Source organism: Delphinus delphis, chromosome 3, assembly GCF_949987515.2.
Source record: "Delphinus delphis chromosome 3, mDelDel1.2, whole genome shotgun sequence".
NCBI classification, from domain to species: domain Eukaryota; kingdom Metazoa; phylum Chordata; class Mammalia; order Artiodactyla; family Delphinidae; genus Delphinus; species Delphinus delphis.
This window is the reverse complement of record NC_082685.1, coordinates 48,059,912-48,083,749: the sequence shown is the minus strand read 5'-3', so window position 1 is coordinate 48,083,749 and position 23,838 is coordinate 48,059,912. Positions and strand designations below refer to the sequence as shown.

The 23,838-nt window shown below is 45.7% G+C and overlaps 1 protein-coding gene and 1 long non-coding RNA gene across 7 annotated transcripts in view; one reads left to right on the top strand and one right to left on the bottom strand.

The window, feature by feature from the left end:
- LOC132423168 (uncharacterized) overlaps window positions 1-23,838 on the bottom strand; it is a 122,950-nt gene that overhangs the window by 35,310 nt on the left and 63,802 nt on the right. For 2 of the 3 annotated variants that reach the window (XR_009518944.1, XR_009518945.1), the window contains exons 5-10: window positions 20,895-21,046; window positions 19,873-20,039; window positions 15,454-15,570; window positions 6,593-6,671; window positions 5,207-5,330; window positions 1,556-1,683 (exon numbers count right to left, since the gene is read on the bottom strand). This is a non-coding gene — a long non-coding RNA (uncharacterized lncRNA). The remainder of the gene's footprint in view (window positions 1-1,555; window positions 1,684-5,206; window positions 5,331-6,592; window positions 6,672-15,453; window positions 15,571-19,872; window positions 20,040-20,894; window positions 21,047-23,838) is intronic. The other variant, XR_009518946.1, reaches the window with a different exon arrangement.
- AFAP1L1 (actin filament associated protein 1 like 1) overlaps window positions 12,506-23,838 on the top strand; it is a 73,380-nt gene continuing 62,047 nt past the window's right edge. For all 4 annotated transcript variants that reach the window (XM_060008571.1, XM_060008570.1, XM_060008573.1 and 1 more), the window contains exon 1: window positions 12,506-12,761. In XM_060008571.1, the coding sequence (XP_059864554.1) occupies window positions 12,746-12,761 (16 nt within the window). In that variant the 5' untranslated portion in view covers window positions 12,506-12,745. The remainder of the gene's footprint in view (window positions 12,762-23,838) is intronic.

Sequence of the window (23,838 nt, the reverse complement as noted above, 5' to 3'; positions counted from 1 at the left end):
ATGGTTTAAACACTTAAATATAAGACATGACATCATAAAATTCCTAGAAGAGAACACAGGCAATACAGTCTCTGACATAAATCGTAGAATATTTTCTTAGATCAATCACCCAAAGGAAAAGAAATAAAAGCAAAAATAAACAAATGGGACCTAATCAAGCTTAAAAGCTTTTCCACAAAACAAAAAGACAACCTTATGGAATGGGAGAAAATGTTTGCAAATGATGCAACCAACAAGGGGTTAATTTCCAAAATATACAAACAGCTCATACAATTCAATATAAAAAAAACAAACAACTCAATCAAAAGACAGGCAGAAGACCTAAATAGACATTTCTCCAAAGAAGACATAAAGACAGCCAACAGGCACATGAAAGGATGCTCAACATTGCTAATTATTAGAAAAATGCAAATAAAAACCACAATGAGGTATCACCTTACACAAGTCAGGATGGCTATCATCAAAAAGTCTGCAAATAGGACTTCCCTGGCAGTTCAGTGGTTGGGACTCTGAACTTCCACTGCAGGGGACGCAGGTTCAGTCCCTGGTTGGGGAGCTAGGATCCTGCATGCCACATGGTGTGGCCAAAATAAATGAATAAATTAAAAAAAATTTTTTTAATGTCTGTAAATAATAAATGTTGGACAGGATGTGGAAAAAAGGGAACCCTCCTTCGCTGTTGGTGGGAATGTAAATTGGTGCAGTCACTATGGAGAACAAACAGTACGAAGGTTTCTTAAAAAACTAAAAGTAGAAAAAAAATTAAAAATAGAGCTACCATATGATCCAGCAATCCCACTTCTGGGCATACATGCAAAAAACACAGAACCCTAACTCCTAATTTGAAAAGATACATGCACCCCAATGTTCACTGCAGCATTATGAACAATAGTCAAGACATGGAAACAACTTAAATGTCCATCAACAGATGAATGGATAAAGAAGATGTGGTATATATATACAATGGAATATTACTCAGTTATAAAAAAGAATGAAATATTGCCCATTTGCAGCAACATGGATGGACCTAGAGAATATCACAATAAGTGAAGTCAGACAGAGAAAGCAAATATTATATGATATCACTTATATATGGAATATAGAAAATAATACAAATGAATCTGTTTACAAATCAGAAACAGAGTCACAGACATAAAAAACAAGCTTATGGTTACCAAAACGGAAAGGGAGTCGGGGGGAAGGATAAATTAGGAGTTTGGGATTAACAGACACACACTATTCTATACAAAGTAGATAAGCAACAAAGATTTAGTGTATGACACAGGGAACAATATTCAATATCTTGTAATAACCTATAATGAAAAATAATCTGAATAAAAAATAATACATATATATGTAACTGAATCACTTTGCTGTATACCCAAAACTAACACAGAATTGTAAACCAACTATACTTCAATTTTAAAATAATAGTAATAATAACCGTTCCTCATTATTAAGTACCGACAATGTGCCAAGTTCTGTGCTGAGAATTTTCCACCCATCATCTCGTTTAAGCCTCTGTAACAACCCAAGAGGTAGCCATTCTTCTTACCTGCGTCTCAGAGGAGGAAGCAGCTTTGAAGAGGGCATATAATTCCTGTGGTGGAGCCAGGAGCCAATTCCCTCCTCACTGACTGAAGAAACCAGTTTAACCACTCTTATCCGTCAGGATGCTTTCAGCTGCAAGTAAAGAGTGCCTCTTAAAAGTGGCTTAGGGGCTTCCCTGGTGGCGCAGTGGTTGAGTGTCCGCCTGCCGATGGAGGGGACACGGGTTTGTGCCCCGGTCCGGGAAGATCCCACATGCCGCGGAGCGGCTGGGCCCGTGGGCCATGGCCGCTGAGCCTGCGCGTCCGGAGCCTGTGCTCCGCAACGGGAGAGGCCACAACAGTGAGAGGTCCGCGTACCGCAAAAAAAAAAAAAAAGTGTCTTAGGGCTTCCCTGGTGGCACAGTGGTTGAGAGTCCGCCTGCCGATGCAGGGGACATGGGTTTGTGCCCCGGTCCGGGAAGATCCCACATGCCGCAGAGCGGCTGGGCCCGTGGGCCATGGCCGCTGAGTCTGCGCGTCTGGAGCCTGTGCTCCGCAATGGGAGAGGCCACGCCAGTGAGAGGCCCGTGTAACGCAAAAAAAAAAAAAAAAAAAGTGGCTTAAACAAGGAGAACACATATCATCTTCCACAACCAGAGAGAGGTCCAAGGTGCAGGGCTAGTCGATTCAGCAGCTCAGTGATTCAGCAGCTCAGTGATGCTGTCGGGAGCCCAGATTCTTGGCACCTCTTTATTCCATCCTTGCCCAGGTTCTTTCCATTGCTCCCCTCCACCATTCTCAGGTGTGACTCCTCAGGTATACAAGAGCCTGCTGTGGCTCTAGGCATCATGTCCTCACACAATCACATCGAAAAACAGGAAAGAAATTTCCCTTTGAGTGTCTCTTTTAAGCAGAAAAACCTTCCCAGAAGTCCTCAGTAGGCTTCTCTGCAGGTTCTGCTGGCAGAACTGCAGAAGAGGCTCATGCCCTTGCTACAAAAACAGATGGGAAATTGAGTAATTGGCATTTTCAGCCTCGATAGTTGGAGGCAGGTGCCCCATTGGCAAAGAAGAGAAATGGGGCAGACAGGGAATGGCCACTGGGTAAATGAATCAGAGTCTTGGCCACAGCCACTGTCTCTCCCCTCAGAGAATCACAAGCACATTGCCAAAAGTCCTATGAAGTTCTTTGTTTAATTTAATGTTGCAAATTTTGACATAACTGTTTAAGAAACGTTACACTTACTTTATTTCATCCATTCTAAGATATATACTTTTTTCACATTTTGACATCTCTGATGATGAGATGTGGCTTAAAGGGAGCTCCTTTTCTGACCTTTCATTCTATGATTCTTCTAAGTATCATCCCCACCACAGCCCCTTGAAACAGGTGGCTCAAATTTGCAAAAGTAGACTCAAGAATGTTCCGCTGCTCCCTGGCTACACACAGGCCCAGCAAATATTTACTTATTGAGCATCTGCTGTGAAGCAGGAGCACTGAGGATACAACTGTGTGTGCAAGGCAGGTGTGAGCTCTCATGTAGCTCTGGTCTAAAAGAGGAAACAGATTGTAAATAAGTAAACAGAAAAAGAGATGGCTCACAAAGTTAACTGCCACAGAGACACAAATAGGGCACCAAAAAAGAGGAGCAGAAAGAAACTCACTTCATGCCCTTACTGAAGGATGACAACGAAGTACCAAGGGAAAAGTGGGGATGGGAGCATTCTGGGCACAGAGAACAGCGTATGCAAAGGCACTGAGATGAGTAAAAGCTTGATGTACCTGAGGAACTAAAATACATTGGGGCAAAGCAAAGGAAGGGGAGAGTGACATCACAAGAGGTGGGAAGGCAGGCAGAGACCAGAACATGCAGAGAGAATGGGAGGACACCTCTCATTCATGCAGGCTTCGTGGAGACTGTCTGGCTCGCACTATGGTTGTTAACCTACCAGAAGCAGGGAGAATTGCTCTAAGTCTAGCCACTCAAAGTGTGGTCCCCAACCAGCAGCACTGGAGTCACCAGGGAGCTTGTGAGGAATGTAGAATCTCAGGCCCCCTCTCAACCTACTCAGTCTGAACCCATTTTCTTTTTTTCTTTTTTTTTTTGCGGTACGCGGACCTCTCACTGTTGTGGCCTCTCCCGTTGCGGAGCACAGGCTCCGGACGTGCAGGCTCAGCGGCCATGGCTCACGGGCCCAGCCGCTCTGCGGCATGTGGGATCTTCCCGGACCGGGGCACGAACCCATGTCCCCTGCATCGGCAGGCGGACTCTCAACCACTGCGCCACCAGGGAAGCCGCGAACCCATATTTTAATAAGACTCCCAGGTGATTCACACACACAGTGAAGTTTGAGAATTGCTGCTATAAACCATCTTTCTTTTTTTGGACAGACATAACGACATTTTGTGTCTGACTTTCTGAAGTTCTAGAAGGGATCCCTTTACCTGTGCACATGACCTCTCTGGACACTGGAGGGCAACCTTATGTTAATAAAGCAGAATACAACCTGGGGGGCCACAGAAATCACAGAAGGTTAGAGCTTAAAGCCAATACAATGGTTGCATTTTGCAGCCACAGAACAGGCCCACTGAGCATTTGAGCAGATCAGGACAAGCAGCCAGTTCTCCTGCATCCAGAGCTGCTCGTCCTCACAAGGCACCTGGTGTGGAAACATGGGATCTGGCTGTGGACGGTGTCAGCAGCTGCAGCTGGCCACTGAACAGAGCCAAATGTAGAGTAGAAGGGCTTGGAATTTAAGGGTAACAAAGCACGGCTAAAATTCAGAGATTATGAATTGAGTTTGCAGAGTTATGCCAATTCTGTTAATGCCCCATGTGTAATTAAATTTTAAATACTTTATTCCACATCAGACTTCAAGTTGCCAAAACTCTTGATCTCACAGTGATAAATACCTGCTTTTACATACAGAGCTGTGGGCCACTGCCAAGCTATTCAGAAGCCCTAGAGCAAGACTCTAAATAAATAAAACCCAGAAGCCATGACGACAAGGGCTGGCGTCTCACTATCACCCAAGCGTCCACTTGCCTCTTCACCTGGCCTCCAATGTGATTGGCACAGGTGCACGGGCAGAGACACCAAAGGCCTGCAGTTGCCCCCATGGCTAGTCCTCAGGGCAAATAAGGGCCAAGTGTACAGATAAATCAGGTCAAAAAAGTAAGGTGGGGCTTCCCTGGTGGCGCAGTGGTTAAGAGTCCGCCTGCCGATGCAGGGGACACGGGTTCGTGCCCCCGTCTGGGAAGATCCCACATGCCGCGGAGTGGCTGGGCCCGTGAGCCATGGTCGCTGAGCTGCACATCCGGAGCCTGTGCTCCGCAACGGGAGAGGCCACAACAGTGAGAGGCCTGCGTACCGCAAAAAAAAAAAAAAAAAAAAAAGTAAGGTGGACATCTATGCCCATGACCAAAAGGGTTTCCTCCTCGGGGGTAAACTATCCTAGTGTTTCCCAAATTTCAGTCACTCAAACACCACCTCCACAAGTTTCATCAGATTATTTATTTACATAATGCTATTTATGTGATACTTTTCTTTCAATTGACTCGTCCCTAACTCTTCTGTTTATCAATATCAAATAAGGACCGATTTTATGCTGTTAATGCAAATTCAAATAAATTCATAACTCTTCAAATATGTTGGCCTGAGTCACATCTACACTTACCTTACATATTCAGCACTAGTCTGAATTCCACACTTTGGGAAATATTGTTCCCTCTGACAGAAGTGGGAGGGAAGTAAGGATGAGTATTCCCTCACTTTCTTCATGAGGACTGGTCTTCGGGAAGCTAAAGGAAAACAAACTGAAGATGCTTCAGGGAAAAGAAAACACAAGTACTTTGACAATCAGGCAGGACCTGGTCAGCCCCAGCCAACCCAGGGAGCCAAAACACTCATATTCCACCAGGGACTTCCTGTTTGCTAAGGTTTTCATTGAATACCATCCCTCCCGCTGCTGGTCTGGGTTGTAAACACTTTGCCTATGTGGGCACTACCCTGAGCTGTGGCAGAAACATGACAGCACCATGGCTAGACTCAGCCTCTCTGAGTACAAATCTCAGCCTCACCATTTACTAGGGAGGGTTATGGGCTAAACTGTGTCCCCCCCAAATTCATATGTTGAAGCCCTAACCCCCATTTCCTCAGAATGTGGCTGTATTTGAGACAGGGCCTTTAAAGAGGTGATAAGTTAAAATGAGGCTGTGAGGATGAGCCCTATTCCAATTTGACTGATATCCTTATAAGAAGAGGAGAGTAGGACACAGGGAGAGATGCCAGGGATGTAGGTGCACTGAGGAAAGACCAGGTGATGAGGCAGCAGGAAGGCTACCATCTGCAAGCCAAAGACAGAAGCCACAGAGGAAACCAACTCTGCTAACACCTGGCTTGTGGACTTCCAGTCTCTAGAACCAGGAGAAAATAAATTTCCATTGTTTAAGCCACCCAGTCTGTGGTACTAATATGTTTTTTTGGGTTTTTTTTGTTTGTTTTATTTTTGGCTGCATTGGGTCTTCGTTGCTGTGTGCAGGCTTTCTCTAGTTGCGGCGAGTGGGGGCTACCCTTCACTGTGGTGCACAGGCTTCTCATTGCAGTGGCTTCTCTTGTTGCAGAGCACGGGCTCTAGGTGCGCGGGCTTCAGTAGTTGTGGCTTGCAAGCTCTAGAGCGCAGGCTCAGTAGTTGTGGTGCACGGGCTTAGATGCTCCGTGGCATGTGGGATCTTCCTGGACCAGGAATCGAACCCATGCCCCCTGCATTGGCAGGCAGATTCTTAACCACTGCACCACCAGGGAAGTCCAGTCTGTGGTATTTTGTTACAACAACCCTAGCAAACTAATACACCACATGAAATTAGACTTGCAAAACAGGAATAACAGCACTTATTTCATTAGCTGGTAAGGACTGAATGATGTGCTTCAGGCAGAGCACCTGGCTGCAGGGGAGGTGTGTTTGCTCATCATGTCCCCCATTCTTAGATCAGGTGCTTCACCCAATCAGTGCCCCCTCTGGGCCGGTGCTGGAACTACAGGATGGAAGGCAAGCCTTTCTCACCTTAATTTCCACCAGTAAAGGTGTGCAGGCCTGGAGCCTTGTGGTCTTCCTTGCTACAGATTGAGACACCACCTGAAGACTAAACAGAGGAGGGTGGAGTCAGGAGATGGAAAGAAAGTAACCACTCTGTTTGTGTTCCTGGATCTAAGCTTACCTTAAATCCAACTTCACCCTTCAAATCCCCGGTTACCTTCTGAGCTAATAAATTGCCTTTTTGGTTTTAGCTGGTTTGAGTTGTGATTATGTCACTTGCCACTAACACAGCTGTGACAAACACAGGGTGAATTAATATTGTCAGCTTTGCTCTCTGTGTGAGGGAGATCACGCGATCCCAGTTTTAGTAGTGCAGGCATCTGTCCCCGCCAGAGCCACCGACGGGCCATGGGACTCACTAGGGAAGCCTAGTGAGCACATGTGAAGAGGTCAAAATGTGCCTCGGTCAGTCATAGAAAGTGCTTGTAGGGCCTGCACCAAAAGCCTTGTTTGCTCCCAAAGCTCTCTTGTAGATAAAGAATTCATTGTCATACAAGAGAAATGGGACTGCCTAGCACAGAGGGTCTTGCCCACCTGGATCAGGAGAAACTGTCAATTTGTCCTTCTGACAAAATAACAGCACTACTTAATTTTTTAAAATATACCTACAAAATGCCACCCCTTCTCAGGCTCTGTGGGTAACAGGAGCTAGAAGCTCCATAGTCCTCGTATCTAAGGGTATCAGATGTTCCTACAGGGAAGGAGGAAGCTGGCAGAATCTATCACATTTCCAATGGTCTGGTTTACACAAAACTCCCTGCAGGGGGCAGCCTGGATGTGTGGCTGAGATTTCAGTGTTCCTTAGTATTTCCATAAGCATCTGACAATGTCTCCAGAGGAAACCCACTTGATTACAATAACTTGCATTTTTACACTAAGCACTTTACAGATCTCACTTAATCCTCTGGGTACAACTTTCATCCTCATTTTACAGATGAGGAAATTGAGCCCTTGATAAGTAATTCATTCATGGTTGAGCCTTTGATAAGTAATTCATTCAAGGTTTCACAGCTGTATGTGGCAGAACCTGACATCAAGTCTAGCGCCCTGGACACCACTGCCGGTTCTGTCTCTAAGATCTTGTGTGATTTCAGGCAAGCTTTCTTCCCCTCTCTTGGTCTCAGTTTCCTCATCGGACAAACGAAGCAATCAGACTGGCTTATCTCTCAGGCTCCTCTCAGCTCTAAAGTTTTTCTAGTTCCAGGTTTAAGAAATTCGTTTTGGACTCTGCACCCTGGCGTCAGCCTGCAGCCTAGAAATGAACAGGGAGAATGCAGCACAGCCTTTCAAAAGAGAGTTCGTCCCTTGGGGGCTTCCCTAGTGGCACAGTGGTTGGGAGTCTGCCTGCCGATGCAGGGGACACGGGTTCGTGCCCCGGTCCGGGAAGATCCCACATGCCGCGGAGCAGCTGGGCCCATGAGCCATGGTCGCTGGGTCTGCGCGTCTGGAGCCTGTGCTCCGCAACAGGAGAGGCCACAACAGTGAGAGGCCCGTGTATCATAAAAAAAAAAAGACAAAAGAGAGTTAGTCCCTGCTGCAGTGTTAAGGGTTGGGTATCACCTTGGCTCCCAGGTAGAGGCACCCAGCTGGACAGACTCTCTAGAAGTCTTCATGGACCCACAGTTTTTCTCAGGGTTCCAAAGGCATAGGCTGTATGCCAGCTTAAGCCCACAGGGGTATTTTAGATGGCGCTTGCAATGTTTTAAAACAGTTGAACTTAGTTACCAACATTTTAAAATCAAAAGCTGAAATCTGGACTCCCGGGTTGTTCTGAAAAGTCTTAAGATCTGGCCACTCCAGGCCCATATTCCCCCTGGCCACACTTCCCTGAGTTGCTGGCTCCTGGCCTTTCAGCTGGAACAAGAGTGCTCTGCTTTGCCAGGTGGTCAGCTCACACAAAGACCTCCCCTGACTGGTCCTGTGGGCACTTCGGCCTGTGAGCCTCACTTAAGGAGCCAAGAGTGCTCTTTTCTTGAGGAAGGACCTGAGGGGAAGGGATGTGCAGCATTGGGGCACAAGAATAAAAGCTCCTTTTCCTCCAGACACAACAGTGCTCCGGGCTCTGTGACAGTTGAAGGTGAACCTGTGGCCTGGGTGCAGGTAGGAGCCAGGTGCCTTGGAACAGAAACCTGAAGGTACAACAAAAGGAGAGGTTTTCATCCAGCCATGAAACTCTCCTTCTCCCAGCAGCCGCCACTCAGATCTCTATCTGCTTTCCGGGGCCCAGGGTGGACCAGCAGGCATGTGTCATTTCCCTGGATAGGGGCTATAATGGGGACATTGTGCTGAGTGGAAAAAGAGAGGTTTTCATCCAGCGACCAGCATTGGGCAGACACTCGAGCAAGGGGCTCTGGGGCTCACCCTGCACAAAGGAGTTTGGGAGCAGGGCCCTGAGCCAAGAAGAAGCCCCATGGGTTGGGCTGCATGTCCGCAGCAGCAGGCAGTGGGGCTGGGAAACACAGAGGCATTGCTCCCAGAACACATCATTGCAATCTCATTTTCCTCTGCAAATAGATAAGCAAATAAACAATCCCAGAGGATAAAGGAGACCACCCCAAAAATACCTGCATTAATAGAAACCTCGTTGAGTCCTTGAGCATTTATTCACTGACTCACCCCACAATACTTGCTACTACTTACTAGGTTCCGGGCACTGTGCTAGGCCCTAGGGACCTCGCAACAAGTAAGACACAGCACCCACTCTCATAGTACTTGCAATCTGGGGGGCCATGAAGAGGTAAGGAGAGACCTAAGTAGGAAATTATACATTGATGACCCAGTGGAAGAACTGAGAATGACACAGTAACAGAGTCAGTTCAAGAACCCAGATTTGAGTCCCCAATCGATGTTTTTTCTTACTCTTCCCAGGGTCTCCTGAGATCACTGCTTGTCTGCTCTGAGGAATGGCGGGTTGGAGCTTAGTGAGGAAGGCACCCCAAATACTATAGTAAGGAATTTGAACTCTACATTGAGGGCAAAGGAGAGCCATCAAGTATTTTTAAGGGGGATCTGATTGGAACCATGGAACCGTCACTGTAGCAGCCACGATGGAAGCAGACCTGGAGGCAAAGTGACAGGTTAGAAGGCTAAAGTATGCTTCTCTCACTAGGACAAAGAACATTTAGCCTCCAAATTTTTCTTTCCCAGGGCTTCCCAGTTGCACCTGATAAGCTAAGAATGAGACTGGGGAGTATCATTTGTTTTCACAAGACTAGGAGCATGTGGGAGCTGAAAGCTTTTTTCCTGGAATTGTTCACTGGGACCAAATTTGATATCTTTTTACAGAGCTGGAGCTCTCCGCACAGACTCCTTTAGACAAGTACCAGGCAAACCTAGAAAACTTAGTACAACAATAAGAAAAGGGAAGATATGAGGCAGATCCTAAAAATCCTTTCCAGAGAATTGCATTCATACAGGGAAGTGGAAAAGGGAGGAGAAACCAGGCATTGGCATCCACAACTTCCATCCCCATTCTCATTCCAGCACTTCCCACCTGATACCCTACAATCTAGCCAGACCAAACTTCTTTACAGACACATCCTGCAGTTTTCTATCTCTATGTCTTTGCTCTCACTGTTTTCGCTGCCTGTAACGTTATCTTCTCATTGCAGGCTCACCCAAGTGTCTGTCATCCATTACTGTCTCCATGATCAGTAAGATATTCTTGCTTTGTCTGAATGAATTCCAAGAACACTTTATCTCTCCTCTGGCACTTTTCACATAATAATTTTTAATTAAATTATTTTGTACATATTTATCTCCTCTACTAGATTGTAGGTTCCTTAAGGATGGAGATCATTTCTACTTAGCATTAGTTCTCCCAATAGAAATTGGCACAGAATGTAACAAATGTTCCTAAGTGGACTGATGAAAAGTGGGGATAGTTTTTATGGTGACTATAGGCCTAAGTAAAGGAAAAGTACAGAAAAAAATATATAGTTATTCCTTGTCCCAAACCCACAGCCTCCTCATCCACCTCACCCAGTTTCCTAACAGCAACCAAGCTGTAGTCAATTTAGTCAACAGTGCCACCTAGTGGGCATTATGGGTAATTATTAAACCAGAACCACTACACCTTCAGAGTGACTTCTTTTTGTTAATCCTTAGGAAAACTGTGCACAGACTGTGTTCTCCCATTTTTACATCTTTCCTAGACCACAGCTCAGTTAATCCCATTTTTACATCTTTCCTAGACCACAGCTCAGTTAATTCCACTCCAAAAATTCTTCCATAGGTGCATATAAATTCCCTTTAGCTTTTTTGATTTTTCTGTTCCAATTCTCTTCTAAACATCCAGAGTCTGAAAGTTTCTTAAAGTTTCTAAAAGTTCTAAGCCTCCATCTGTTCTTGCAACAGTTATGTTTTACATATTTTTAAAATTTACTTCAAGTGAAATATTATGCTTTTTAAAGTATAAATGGGCTAGCCTGGAAACTTGACTACAATTTATAGCCTTGTTTCCAAGTGTTTCAGAATTCAAACAGTGAACTTTTAGAAGTTAACCCACTTGTAAATCGTTGGTTGTCTGCTTTAGAATTTAAACTGACCTTTTCAAATTGGAAAAGTGGGCAGGAACAAAGAGGAATTGGCAAACAATAACGGCTCACAGCTATTTAAGGATTACAAAGTGGGTTTGTACCATCATTTCATTTGCCCTCCTAACAGCCTTATGAGGTCAGTATGAGGTTTCCCACAGCACAGATGAGCAAGCAAACCTCAAAGGCTTAAAGTTGTACACTTAGTAATTAGAAGAGCAAGAGATCACACACAAGTTTTCATACTCCAATCCCGCTGTTTTTTCACTACACCGTATTTCCTCTGTGCTCATACACACATATACTAAACAAACTACTGATGCAATCTGGCGAAGCCAGGGCTAATTTCAACTTGCCCATCAAAGCAATGGAGGAAATAGTCCCAGGCCAGGAAAACGCAGGATGCTTTTTCCCAAGTCCTCCCTTGTGCCTTTGCACAAGATGGTCCCAATGCCAGAATGTTCTAAGTAAAGGAGTGGCCTAGCCAAAACTTCAAACTGTGACCTGGCCTATCTTGGGGAGGAGGAGTGTCTAGAAGGAGAACTAGGCCTGGACTTCACTTTATGAAGGGTCTTAAATTTAGACATTTCATATTATCTATAAACGGTTCGGACCTACTTTCACAGAGACACACTAATAGGATGAAAGATGTTGACATTCTTCATACAACTTTAAACTTAAATCCCATTCCTGACCACACTGGCCATAGCAATATTTTTTCTACATCCTGTAATTATTTTGGGAAGAGCACACGTAACATTGCACTGCATTTGTATGCTAAAAAAGTGTTCATTTCCACAATTTTTATCACTCCGTGTTGGCATTCTTCACGTTTTAGTGCACAGGGAACCTCGAAAGTTGGATGTGTCCCAAGCCATTGCCCACCTTTTAGCAATCCTCTCTTTCTCTCCTTTTCCTAGGTGGTTTTATTTTTTAAAGATCTTTATTACTTCACTCCTCTTTTACACCATTGTTGACACTGTACCAGCATAGAGTTTGGTCCACTGTCTCGCACTAGAAGGTGCCCAGGAAAGACCTGTTTAATGGAGAAGATAAACCAAAAGCCAGGAAATGGGTGGCAGCTGCAGGCAAAGAGATTTTGATTCCACTGTTGAAAAACAGGTTCTAACAGTCTGTACAATCTGAAAATGGACCGGGCTGGGAAGTGCAGTAGTAAGCCCCTCGTCACTAGCGTAATGCAAGCAGAGCTGAACAACGCCTTGGTCTGGACGGGGGTGGGAAGCACGGGCGCGGGTACGAAAGAAAGCGTGTGAACTGGGATGTGGGTCCTCTAGCCCCTCACGGAGGGGCATGAGGACTTGCGAAAGGCAGGGCGTGGCGCGGAGCGTGTGCGGGACCAGGGACACCGCGGCCCAGGGGGCGAGGCGGGCTCCGGGTCTATTCCGGGAGCGGCGTGCAGGGGCAGGCGAGGGCGGGCGGAGGCGCTGGGCGAGCATCCTGTCGGGGGAGGGGACGCGCGGAGGGCGCTCCAGCGGGCGGGACTGGAGAGCGCCGCACGCCCGCAGCCGCCGGCCCCGCCGCCGGAGGCACCGCGCCCTGCTCCGCGCGATCGATCGCTGGCGCCATGGACCGAAGCCGCGGTAAGAAGAAAAGTGGTGCCCACACTTGTTGCTTGGTGGGGAGGGGAAAACCGAACGATCTAGAGGCCAGAGAGGAGAAGGGAGAGACGGGCGGTGGAGCCGGGGTGAGAAGCGTGGGCGCGTGGGCGCGTGGAGCGGGTAGGGGGGGGTCGAAGGCCGGGCGCTGTGGGTACAGGTGCCTCCTGGGCCAGGGCAGCTAGGGGTCTGTTAGGGACTCGTGTGTTAGGGACTCGTCCCGGAGCTGAGTCGCCTCCTGTTTGTGAAACCAACGTTTTCATACACTTGGAGTCTTAACTTCATAAAAGAATGCCCCACAGGATTCCTGAGGACGGCGAGCTCCTCTGACCCCATCCCCCCTCCCCCCAACCCCCACCGAAAGTAAAATAGGGCTAACGAGTCACACTCTTGAAAACCGCCGGACATGTGAAGCCCCTACTGTTCGCACGCTGAGAAGCCCCAGGAGACGAAGTGTGCAGCTACCCAGGGTATCGGGAGGAGGAGCTGCAGGAGTGTGTGTGGGTGGCACATGGGTGTCCGAGCCCTGGCTCTGTTCCTGACAAGCTGCGTGACCTTAACCTACCCTTTTTCTCTCTGGGCTAGTGACGAGGTTAGACCACATGGTCTCTGAGACCCTTTTTTGCTTGGACTCTTTTTCAGGAGACGAGAGTATTTGATAAAGTTTCACAGACATGGTGGGGGCTTGTTGAAACTGCAATTGACAGGAGCAAAGAGAGGGCATTTATGGGGGGCATTCATTGGGGCCTGTGCTTAAGTAAAGGCCTGGACACCTCAATGGGCTCATGTCTGTAAAAAAGGTGGCCTGCTTGAACATGGGGGCAGTGTCAAAGGCTGACAACTAGAACACCAGTGTCATTACTTCCCACCTCTGGAATCCAAGGAGATCACAGGTGTGAATGCACTTGGTAAACTGGAGTGCTGTGCCAACATGAGAAGCATTATTATTCTTGTTATTATTATTATTATTAATGGAAAATTCCTCCCCTTCCCTACAATAATCTTACACCCTTCCTCCATCTGCCTGTTTGCTGTGCTAAGGCCTCCAAGGGGAAAAAAAGGAGTGGCCAGGGGTGTGGAAGCAATTAGGAAGGGCAGTGGGGGCAGGGATGAGAAGAAGAGCAGGTGTCGGGGTACCCTCCCTGCACCCCTGTTATGGGTAAAGCCAGAGTTCAGAGGGCTACAGGGGACCCCAGATTTCCAGGTCAAGGTGCTGGGGACAACTTCCCCACCCACCCCATCTCCAACACACAAAATGCTGCATCCACCCTCTATTAGGAGCTGGAAGGGCAGGCAAAAAATGGAGGGGGGCTTCTGTTTGGCTCTTTGGGGACCAAGGCTGTGATTTGTAAAGCAGTTCTCACCTGTTAACTGACTCCTGGACAAGTCTGCAAAGAGCAGACGCACTCGCCAGGGAGGAAAAAGAAAAGAGAGAAGAGGCACCGCTAATATTCCTCAGTCCCCCATCCCCATTTCCCACATTGTACATTTAAAGCAAAGAGCACTGCCCTTCACCCCATCACACCCCAAAAGTTGCCAAATACCACCCTGTCCCCAGTACAAAATCCCCATAACTAGCCTACCTGGAGCTGTGGAAAACAGACCACCCAGAGCTTTGACAGACCATGAGTGATAATAATTCACTCAGTTTAAAATGCTTAATAACTGATGCCTCACTCAAGAAGGCTGCTTCCAGACCACTCTTCCTAGGAAGCCAGACTTCCCGGGAATCTATTAGTACTCAGAATGCTCTAGGGCTCTGACCTTCTCCCCGCTACGGGCTTTCCTAGCCTACTTTCCTTCTCCTTCATAGCCCTTGTCACGATGTGCCATTACTCTAAGAGTTAGTTATCCGACTATGTGTTTGGTGTCGACCTACCCTGCCAGAATGTAAGCTTCCGGAAGGTTGAGAGTGGATCTGAGTAGTCACCCTGCTGACACCAATGCCTGGCACACAGTAGGAGCTCACTAACAGTGGTTCAAGTAGTTCATTAGTAATATGAAACACACTTTATAGTGTATCCCAAGTTGATTAATTGTAATGCTGATTTTTAAAAATACATACCACAAAATCCTCACATCAGAACAATTCTTTGTGACTTGCAAAGGCCTGCGCAAATGCGAGTGAAGTGGATGAGGCACACAGATCCAGGTCATGTGTCTAGATCCTCAGCTGTCTACCCTGAGAAACTACTGCAAACACTGTATGAATTAAAACTATATATGAACTATAATGCAAAATCTGTGTGGGTTTTTAAGATAAAATGTGAGAGACTTCACAGATCATTCCAGTGGAAATTCCTTCTTGTGCCCATATCCCCAGGAGGGTGTGAGCACTCTCTTCTTTTGCCAGGGAAATTTTAAGAAGCACAGGTCTCATTTCAGCCCCATACCGACCACGTGGGGAGTGGGACTGTCATGCCCAGGGAAGGAAACCACACTTCACTATTAATAACAGTAACAACTGAAATCATCAAGGTCTTATCATGAGCCAGGCAACATGCTCAGCTTTTTACATGGCTTCTCTTGGAAAAAGCGATGGGATGGGGCTATGACTAGGTACTGTCATTAATCCCTACCTCACAGGAAAGCAGGCTTGGCAGTGTATTAGTCAGCTAGGGCTTCCATAACAAAATACCACAGACTGGGTGGCTCAAACAACAAATTATATCCTTACAGTTCAGGAAGCTAGAAGTCCAAGATCAAGGTGCCATCTGGGTTGATTTCTGGTGAAGCCTCTCTTCTAGGCTTGTATATGGCTGCCTTCTCACTGTGTCCTCACATGGCCTCTTCCCTGTGCACAGAGAGAGAGAAAAAGAGAGAGAGATCTCTGGTGTCTCTTCCTCTTCTTGGAAGGGCATCAGTCCTGTTAGATTAGGGCCCACCTTTATGACCTCATTTAACCTTAATTACCTCCTTAAAGGTCCTATCTCCAAATGCAGTCACACTGGGGGTTAGGGCTTCAATGTATGGATTGGGGTGGGGGGGTGGGGGACACAATTCAGTCCGTAACAGCAGGATTAGATCACTGACTTTAACTTATACAGTCACTTGCCATGTGAGAGACAGAGCTGGGTTTGAACCAAAGTCCTGATCTTAAGCTTGCTGCTGGCTGCCTCTAGAGTAGGGCTTGGATGCCAAATCTTCCTGCTGCAGGTCCAGGCACCTCCATTACACCACAACTATACTGTTCAGATCTTCAGTAGCAATTACAGCATAGAAGCTCGTCATCAAAGTCAACTGACTTGAGAATGAAAACAAACCTGGGAAGTAGGATTTCTAGTCTAACAGGATATGTGTCTTCCCATGAGTAAAGCAGGATTCATATAGTAACAGACACAGAAACCACTTACATTATAATGAAATTCCTTCCAGCAGGACTTCCCAATTCATGAATATCATTCAAAGAGAATCAGCCATTGGTGAAGATACCACCTTCACTACAGACTAACGATTATGGCCACCACCTTCTACAGGACCAGTAACTTAACTCTTTATCTTCTAATGCGGATAAAATATGGACACTGATGATGTCTACTTCTTGGGGTTGTTATAAATATTAAGTATATGGAAAATACTTCAAATAATGCCTAGCATATGAGAACCAACAATAAATGCTGGCTATTGTAATAATTACAGTCTTTTGTTAATCAGATTCAACATAATAAAATTCTATTGGCCCCAAGCTGGTCTGACTCTGAGGACACTTTTTGAGTCCCTACTCCTTTTTAAGAACTGGGCTAGACAACTTTGTATACAACTCAAAGACAGGGACCATGTCATAATTTCTGTATCCGTGGAGCTCCTTCATGGTGCGTGTCTCTCGGAAATCCATCTCTGACGTGCAATAACTGAACCATTTGATGAGAGTTTCTGAGTGACTGACAAAATATTAATATATAAGGCCAATGTGTCTATTTTCTCTTATTTATTCTATTTACTCCTGCCTGCTGACTATGGTTGTGTCTTTTTGCTTTTGTGAACTTTCTAGTCTTCTCGAGTTCTTTGCTTTAAAGCCTTTGGTCTAAATTTTCTCTAATTTTTAATACACCTTCGTAATGTCCAAGGTTGTATCTGATATGCCTAGCTCATATGAAACAATCAATTTCCCCAAATTTCCTTTCCTTTCTACTTTACAACTAGTTCTTTTTCAACTAGTTGCATTCAACCCAAGATGGGAGTTTCTTCTGCTGAATTATATTCTCTGGGAGATCATATTGTCTCCTGGGCAACTCAAGACATAATCTGAAGCTCTGCTTTTCATTAAGTGATATTTTTATTATTTAAGAGATGCTAGAAGAACCTACTCGTGTCTTCCCTTTGTTGGACCAGCTTTGAAATCTATATTACGGAAGCCACATCTTCCCTATCTGTGGCTTCCATTGGCCAAGTAGCCCATAGCCATTCCTATGATGAGCTCCCATCCATGACTCATTGCCCAACATCTGTCCCCAAGGCTGTGAATTCCCATACCTCTTCCCTGACATCTGAGTTCATTCTCTACTCCTATCAATTACTGTTCTTCCAAAAGGAACATGCACCTATATTCATGTTTTCCCTCCAAACATGTTCCATAAGGTCATCTTTGTCGGCCTGGAGACTCAGTAGAGCTGAGTCATTCAGAGAATGGACAAATTTAGGCTTTGACCACGACTTCCTAGCTGTATGATCTTGTATGAATTGGATAAATTACTTAATTTCTCTGAATGTCAGTTTCATTTCATTTGGAGTGTCATGGGAAAAGATAATGCATGTAAGGTAGCACTTAGGAAACATTCAGTAGATGATAGATGTTACATTTATCAAATATAATTACTTGGATTTTAGCCACACTCTGCAATGGTTGTATGTATAGGATTTAACCTTACTCTCTTCCCTGAAGAGGCTTCTGCTGGCACTAGACATCACTTCCACTGCCTTGTCCCACACAGGGTTTATTCTGCCTCTCCCTCAACTATCAGTTTCAAACCCCACTTCTCACATGGGTGAGTACCCTGCCGAGTAAGTTCTTCCCTCTCCACTCTCTGCCAAGAGCCTATCATTATTTCATTCTGATGTTTGGTTCGGAAAAACAACCCTGTTTTTGGATACCATTAGCTTCTCATACCCTTCTTACCCTTCTGCAAAAACCTTGCAATTGAACAGAAAAATAAAACCCCACTACCATACACACCAACAGCAGCTTCCTGTTTCTTCCCACACACTTCTTTCCCTCCCTGCAGTCTCACTTCCAGTCACACCTTCTGCTGAAAGCCCACATCTAAGGGTCACAAACGGCTTCCATTTTGTCTAATTTTTCACCCTTCCCAGTCCCATCTTCTGGGCCTCTCTGTAGCTCTGACCCTCTACGCTTTTCTAAATGGATTCTCCTATTTGCAAAGATGGAGAAAGCATGAATTTTGCAATCTGATAAACCTAGGTTAACCACTGCTCCATCCCTCTGCCAGAAGGCTTTTCTGCCTCTCCTTCTCCCACCTCCAATCCCACTGTTATAGGTGCTCATAGCCTCTGGGCTTCTCTTGCCCTAAGGCAAGTGACCCAACTAAGTCTTATTCTGCTAGTCTGAAAAGCAGGAATAATGACACCCAAAATTGGGAGACTGCAATGTGGTAATATTTGCCCAGCACCCAGCACCTGGCCCATGATAAGTGCTTACTAACTGTTATTTCCCATCTTTTCTCTAGCTCACTTTTTCTTCTTTGATGGCTCTTGCCCCTCTCTCTCCACCACCTCAGCCCTCTCTCTAAACTCACACCTGTAGACAACCAAGCCCCATTATGACGTCTACTCTTAATGTCCATTTTCAGCCATGAGTTGAGCTCCACTCTCCTGCACTGGCTCCTGCCTGTGGAAGTTTCCATTTGGAAGTCAACTCAACCTCCAAGTGACCCAATTTTGAACTCATCTTATTCACCACCAAATCAGATCACCCTTCCTGTTTCTCTTTTTCTGTTAACAACACAATCACGTGAGGAGCTATTGAAGGAAATGGGGCTGTTTGTGAATAAGACTAAATTTGAAGGGGGTACATGAGATCAGTTCTCAAACTAGCTGTCCTGTAGAAGAGGTAATAGAAAGACTCTCCAGAAGGCTATACAAGAGGTTAAACACAGACCAACTGGGGCACAATCTGGGAGAAGCATACAAATGAAAAGAGCTATTCAATGACAGAGTAGGAGGTGCCCAGGAACATAATGAAGCAGAGGCTGAGTGGCCACAGATCAGGGAGCCCCAGAGTGGCTCCTATCACAGTAATAGGGATCACAGTAATATATAAGTTAAAACAACTGTCACTCAATTCAAGAGGTTTCTATAGGCATGACCCTTTTGCAAACTATAGAGAACAGGACTTGTAGGAGTATATACTTCAACCTGAAGCATTCATCTTTTTTTTTTTTTGCGGTACGCGGGCCTCTCACTGTTGTGGCCTCTCCCGTTGCGGAGCACAGGCTCCGGACGCGCAGGCTCAGCGGCCATGGCTCACGGGCCCAGCCGCTTCGCGGCATGTGGGATCTTCCCGGACAGGGGCACGAACCCATGTCCCCTGCATCGGCAGGCGGACTCTCAACCACTACGCCACCAGGGAAGCCCTGAAGCATTCATCTTTTATTCAAATGTGCAATATATCATAGCTTTTAATGGGACTTACGAATTATCTATGCTTGTGGATAGAATTTGGGAAGAAGAGGATGCAATTAAAGACAGTTACTTAAAGCTGTAGATCTGATTGTACTTAACCTCTTTAACGGTTTCTCATTGTTCTTAAGATATAGACTACAGTCCTGGTGGTGGCCCTCAAGGACCCACCCTGCCTGTCACCAACTCACTTTGGGCCCCTGCCCATCTCTTACTATGGGCTCTCCTCACACTGGCCTTTGTACCTTCACCAGGTTAACTCCTTCCTGCTCATCCTTAGTGATCTGCTCAAACATTACTTCCTCAAGACAATCTTTCCCTGTCTCCCAAGCTACATCCCCCATTACAGGTAACCCTAGCACTCTGTACATCTCATTGGTTACCATCTTTGCAGTTATGATTAATTATGGGAATGAATTAGCTGTTAATGTGAGCTCTGTGAGGGCAGGGTCCTTCTTACCTCGTTCACAGTTCTTTTCCTAGCACCCAATGTAGTAATTTGCATGCAGTATATTCGCAAAACATGTCTGTTGAGATGATGAATAAATAAAAGAAAAAATACAAAATTCACAGAGTAGAGCTGGATACGGCCACTTTCAGCTCCAGGATTTTCCATTTCAATGATTCCTATTTTGGGGACAGAAACACAGACTTCGTCATTATTCATCGTTTCCTTTGCTTTCATCGTTTTTGCAATCACACCCCTAATTCTGTGGACTATTACTGAAAAACGTATTCTGGATGGCTTCTTCTCCTATATCCTGTCATCTCCTACAGGAGCTTCCTGTTTCTACTCTTGCATGTCCAACCTCCCTTCAGGACCACTCTCTATTGTCTAAAGCAGTGGTTCTCGAATCCAGCTGGGCCCAGAATCATCTCCTAGGGAGCCTACTGAAACTATACCCCCAGAGGTCTGATCAGTGGGTCTGGAGTGAGGTTTGGGAATGTGTACTTCTTGCAAAGCTTCAGGTGAGTCTGATATGCTCACTGTTCTAGTGCACTGGTTTATCATAACCCTTGTCCTTGCTCAAACACCTTGCTTGATTCCATTACTTGCTCTAGCACTGCCTTTCACACTTTTCAACCAAGTGAAACTCTAGGGTTTGGGTCTGTTACCCAAAGTGTCTTCCAAAAGCTTGAAATGTCTCATTTGATCTAAAGTCAAACAAATTTCTATTATCGTCCATAACATAACTGAACAAACACCCCCAAAAAATCTTTGTGCAGTGGACTTCCAGAGACACACTGTATTTTTCTCGGGGTTTCTTCCCTAACCCCACCCTGCCCTCTGCCATGGACTCCCAGGGTCTGTGAACTCTAGCCTGAGAAGACAAACCTCCAATAAATGTGCCAGCACACAGGGCCAGCTGGGGAATGGATCTGGACACAGAAGCAGAAATCCCACATCCTAGCGCTGGCTCAGCCACTCACTTCTGCAATATCAGTACATACATTTTTATAAAGCTTTTAAGTTCTAGAAACCTTTTCACATTCATCAGTCGTGTCCATTTCCACGTAGTGTCAAGGGTGTTGATCACGGAGTTCTTCCTTTGGAGCTTGGGCAACCTCTGGTAATCATGCATGCTCTCACTCGGCAGTCGTCCACAGGGGGGTCACTCTGGGCCAGAAGGAACCTGTGTAATAGCAGGGATATTCAAACAGAGAATTGACCACTAAAATCCTTTCTCTGGAACCCTTTCAGCCTTGAGTTTCTCTTCTTTTCTTAACTCTGGCAAAAGCCTTGTGAAGGGGTCAGCTGAGACATTCTCCCCATTGGACAGATGTAAAAACTGAGGTTCAAAAAGATGACTCTGCTATTCCCTCTCCCTGAAAGAGACCACTCAGCATCATCTCCATGAAAACTACCTGCCACATCCTCCCTCGACCTTCCCACTGACTTTGGGTTAGCACCACGCTCCTCAGTCTCAGCTTTTAGAAGACTGTATTGTACTAGCTTAAATGCCTCCTCTGTGTGTATATGAACCTGTGCTCTGAGACTGTCTCTACATCTCAGTTCCAGTGTCTAGCACATAGAAGATGTTTAATAATAGCCAACTGAGCGCTCACCATGAGTCAGGCAGTTTACATATGGACATTGAGCCATTTAATTCTCTCAACAATCATGAAGTTGGTGCAGTTTGACTTTCATGTACATAAAATATGCCATTAATTTTACTGGGGGAGAAATGCCATCCAAAAATGTTGCTAGCAGTTGTGAGTGGACAGTGTCTGTACAGAGTACAGCTTTTATTTTCTAAAATCACGGCTAGGACATGTATATCAATTATAAAGATATAAATACAACTTGGTATTAAAAATTTTGTAGTTTATGGCAAAATCTGGTTCTGTGATAGACTAATAAGTACAGTTCTTGTGAAGGCATGTTTGTGGCCCATGTCAGTGTGTGAATGCATAGGTAATTTGAAGTTTTGGATACATTTGTGATATTTATCTTCCCTGAGCCCTGCAGTCTCACCACCACCACCTCCCAACAGAATTCGATGGGAATATTCATCATGACTTTGACATCTGATGCATTTTAAGTTTATTTACTGTAATTTATTTTCAGCACCTACTTTAAAATGTGTTGTATATGTATTTTTTAAAATATCGCCATTTTACAGATGAAGAAACTGAGGCTTAGGTCGATTTATTCACTCAGCCCTGCCCACCTCCAAACGTAAATTCTTTACCATTGCTTCTCCAGTGGAGAGGGGCATTCCCAGGTCAATTATGTGAAGGACTTGCCAGATAAGCCACAAGGACTTACTAGGTAAAGATTTCAAGGTGGGAAGCATGGGAGGGAAAGGGGATCTAAACAATTCCAGGATAGACACCCTCCATCAATGAATGGTATGGCCAGGCAGCTGGTGTGAGATTTTTGTTTCTTACCCTTTACACTCTTCCCACTGTGGCCCTTGGAGTTTTGGTGTTTAGAATTCAAGAAACACTCATCCTCCTGGAACTGGCAAAGAGCCTGCCCCAGGAGGGCCCAGGCAGGGTTTGTCCTCCATCTAAAATTCCACTTGGGGAATCCCAGCCACACCCCAAGTGGGAGTGGAGAGGCAGAGCCTGCCAGGCCTGATTCTTCTCCCTGCACAGCTGTCAGGCTGCAGAGGGGGCAGAATGTGGCACCACATTGCAGTCATTCCAGCTCTGGGGAATTTACCGACAGCACGTCCCACAGGAGGCAAGCTCAGAGGCTTTTTATAGCCCTCTAAGAACCTAGGAGAAAACTGATATCCTGAGAGGGAGAAGTGGGGCACATGTCTTTTCCAGGCACCATTCCCTCAACCATGTAATCTCAGATGCCCACAATCCAAATCAGGGTAAGGGTCATGGCTAAGTGAGCAGTGTGGAGTGGTGGAAGCATGCTTGCTGTCCGGGGGACGGGGGTTCCAACCAAATCCAGTTCCTTGAATCCCCTCCTTGGGCTTCAATTTCTTCACCTGTCAGGCTGAAGTATTTATTATAGCCCAGGTATCAGCACACCTCAGCTGGTAGACCAAATCCAGTCCACCACGTCTTTTTTAAATAAAGTTTTATTGGCACACAGCCATGGGCATTCATTATGTATTGTCTATGGCTGCTTTCTTGCTATTGAGTGCAACAGAGGCCCCGCCCACATGTGGCCTGAAAAGCCTAAAGTAGCTACTATCTGGTCCTTTACACAAAAAGCTTGCCAACCCCTTGATTAAACTGCAGTGAGTCTGGGAGTGTCTGTGGTGAGAAGGATTCTGAGGGTGTGTCCAGGCTGAGAAATGAAGCACTGCCCTTAGATCATACAAGAGTATATATTCAAGACTAATGTTGGAAAGACCCCAGAATGCCATTTACCAGTGTTTTTCAAACTACTTTTTGCAAACAAAATCTTAAGCAAAGACTTGCTCTGGGGGAAGTGGGAATGAAAATACTGAGTACAGTCCATTCCATCTTCCTACTCCCAAGGCAGCCCCTAAAGAAGCCTCCCAGATCCCAAAGCTCCATCTGAAGAACATTTGAAAACCACCTATCTAACCTTATGCCTCTCACTTTACAACTGGGAAAACTGAGGCTCAAGCGGCGGTGTTTTGCCTAAGATCACATGATGGACTCCTAGTCAGCTTTCCCCAGAACCACTAACATGGTCATGAGGTGTCAGCAGAGCATGGACATAGATCTGCTGGGGAGAAAACCTGTCTACTGGCCTTGGGGGCCTCAGGGCTGCCATTGGTGTATGATTGGTCTGCCATGCCCTTGTTGACCCAGCAACCCCCAGGGGTTCAGGGCTGGGACATGGCTGACACCTGCCCATGCTTCACAGTGATTTAGTCAAGGCTTGGAGCCTTCTTTTTGAGACCACCAGAATCAAAAGAAAAAAATCAAAATTGAATTGGATCATATTTTAAAAAATATTTCATTGATACCAAGACATATTTTTTAAATC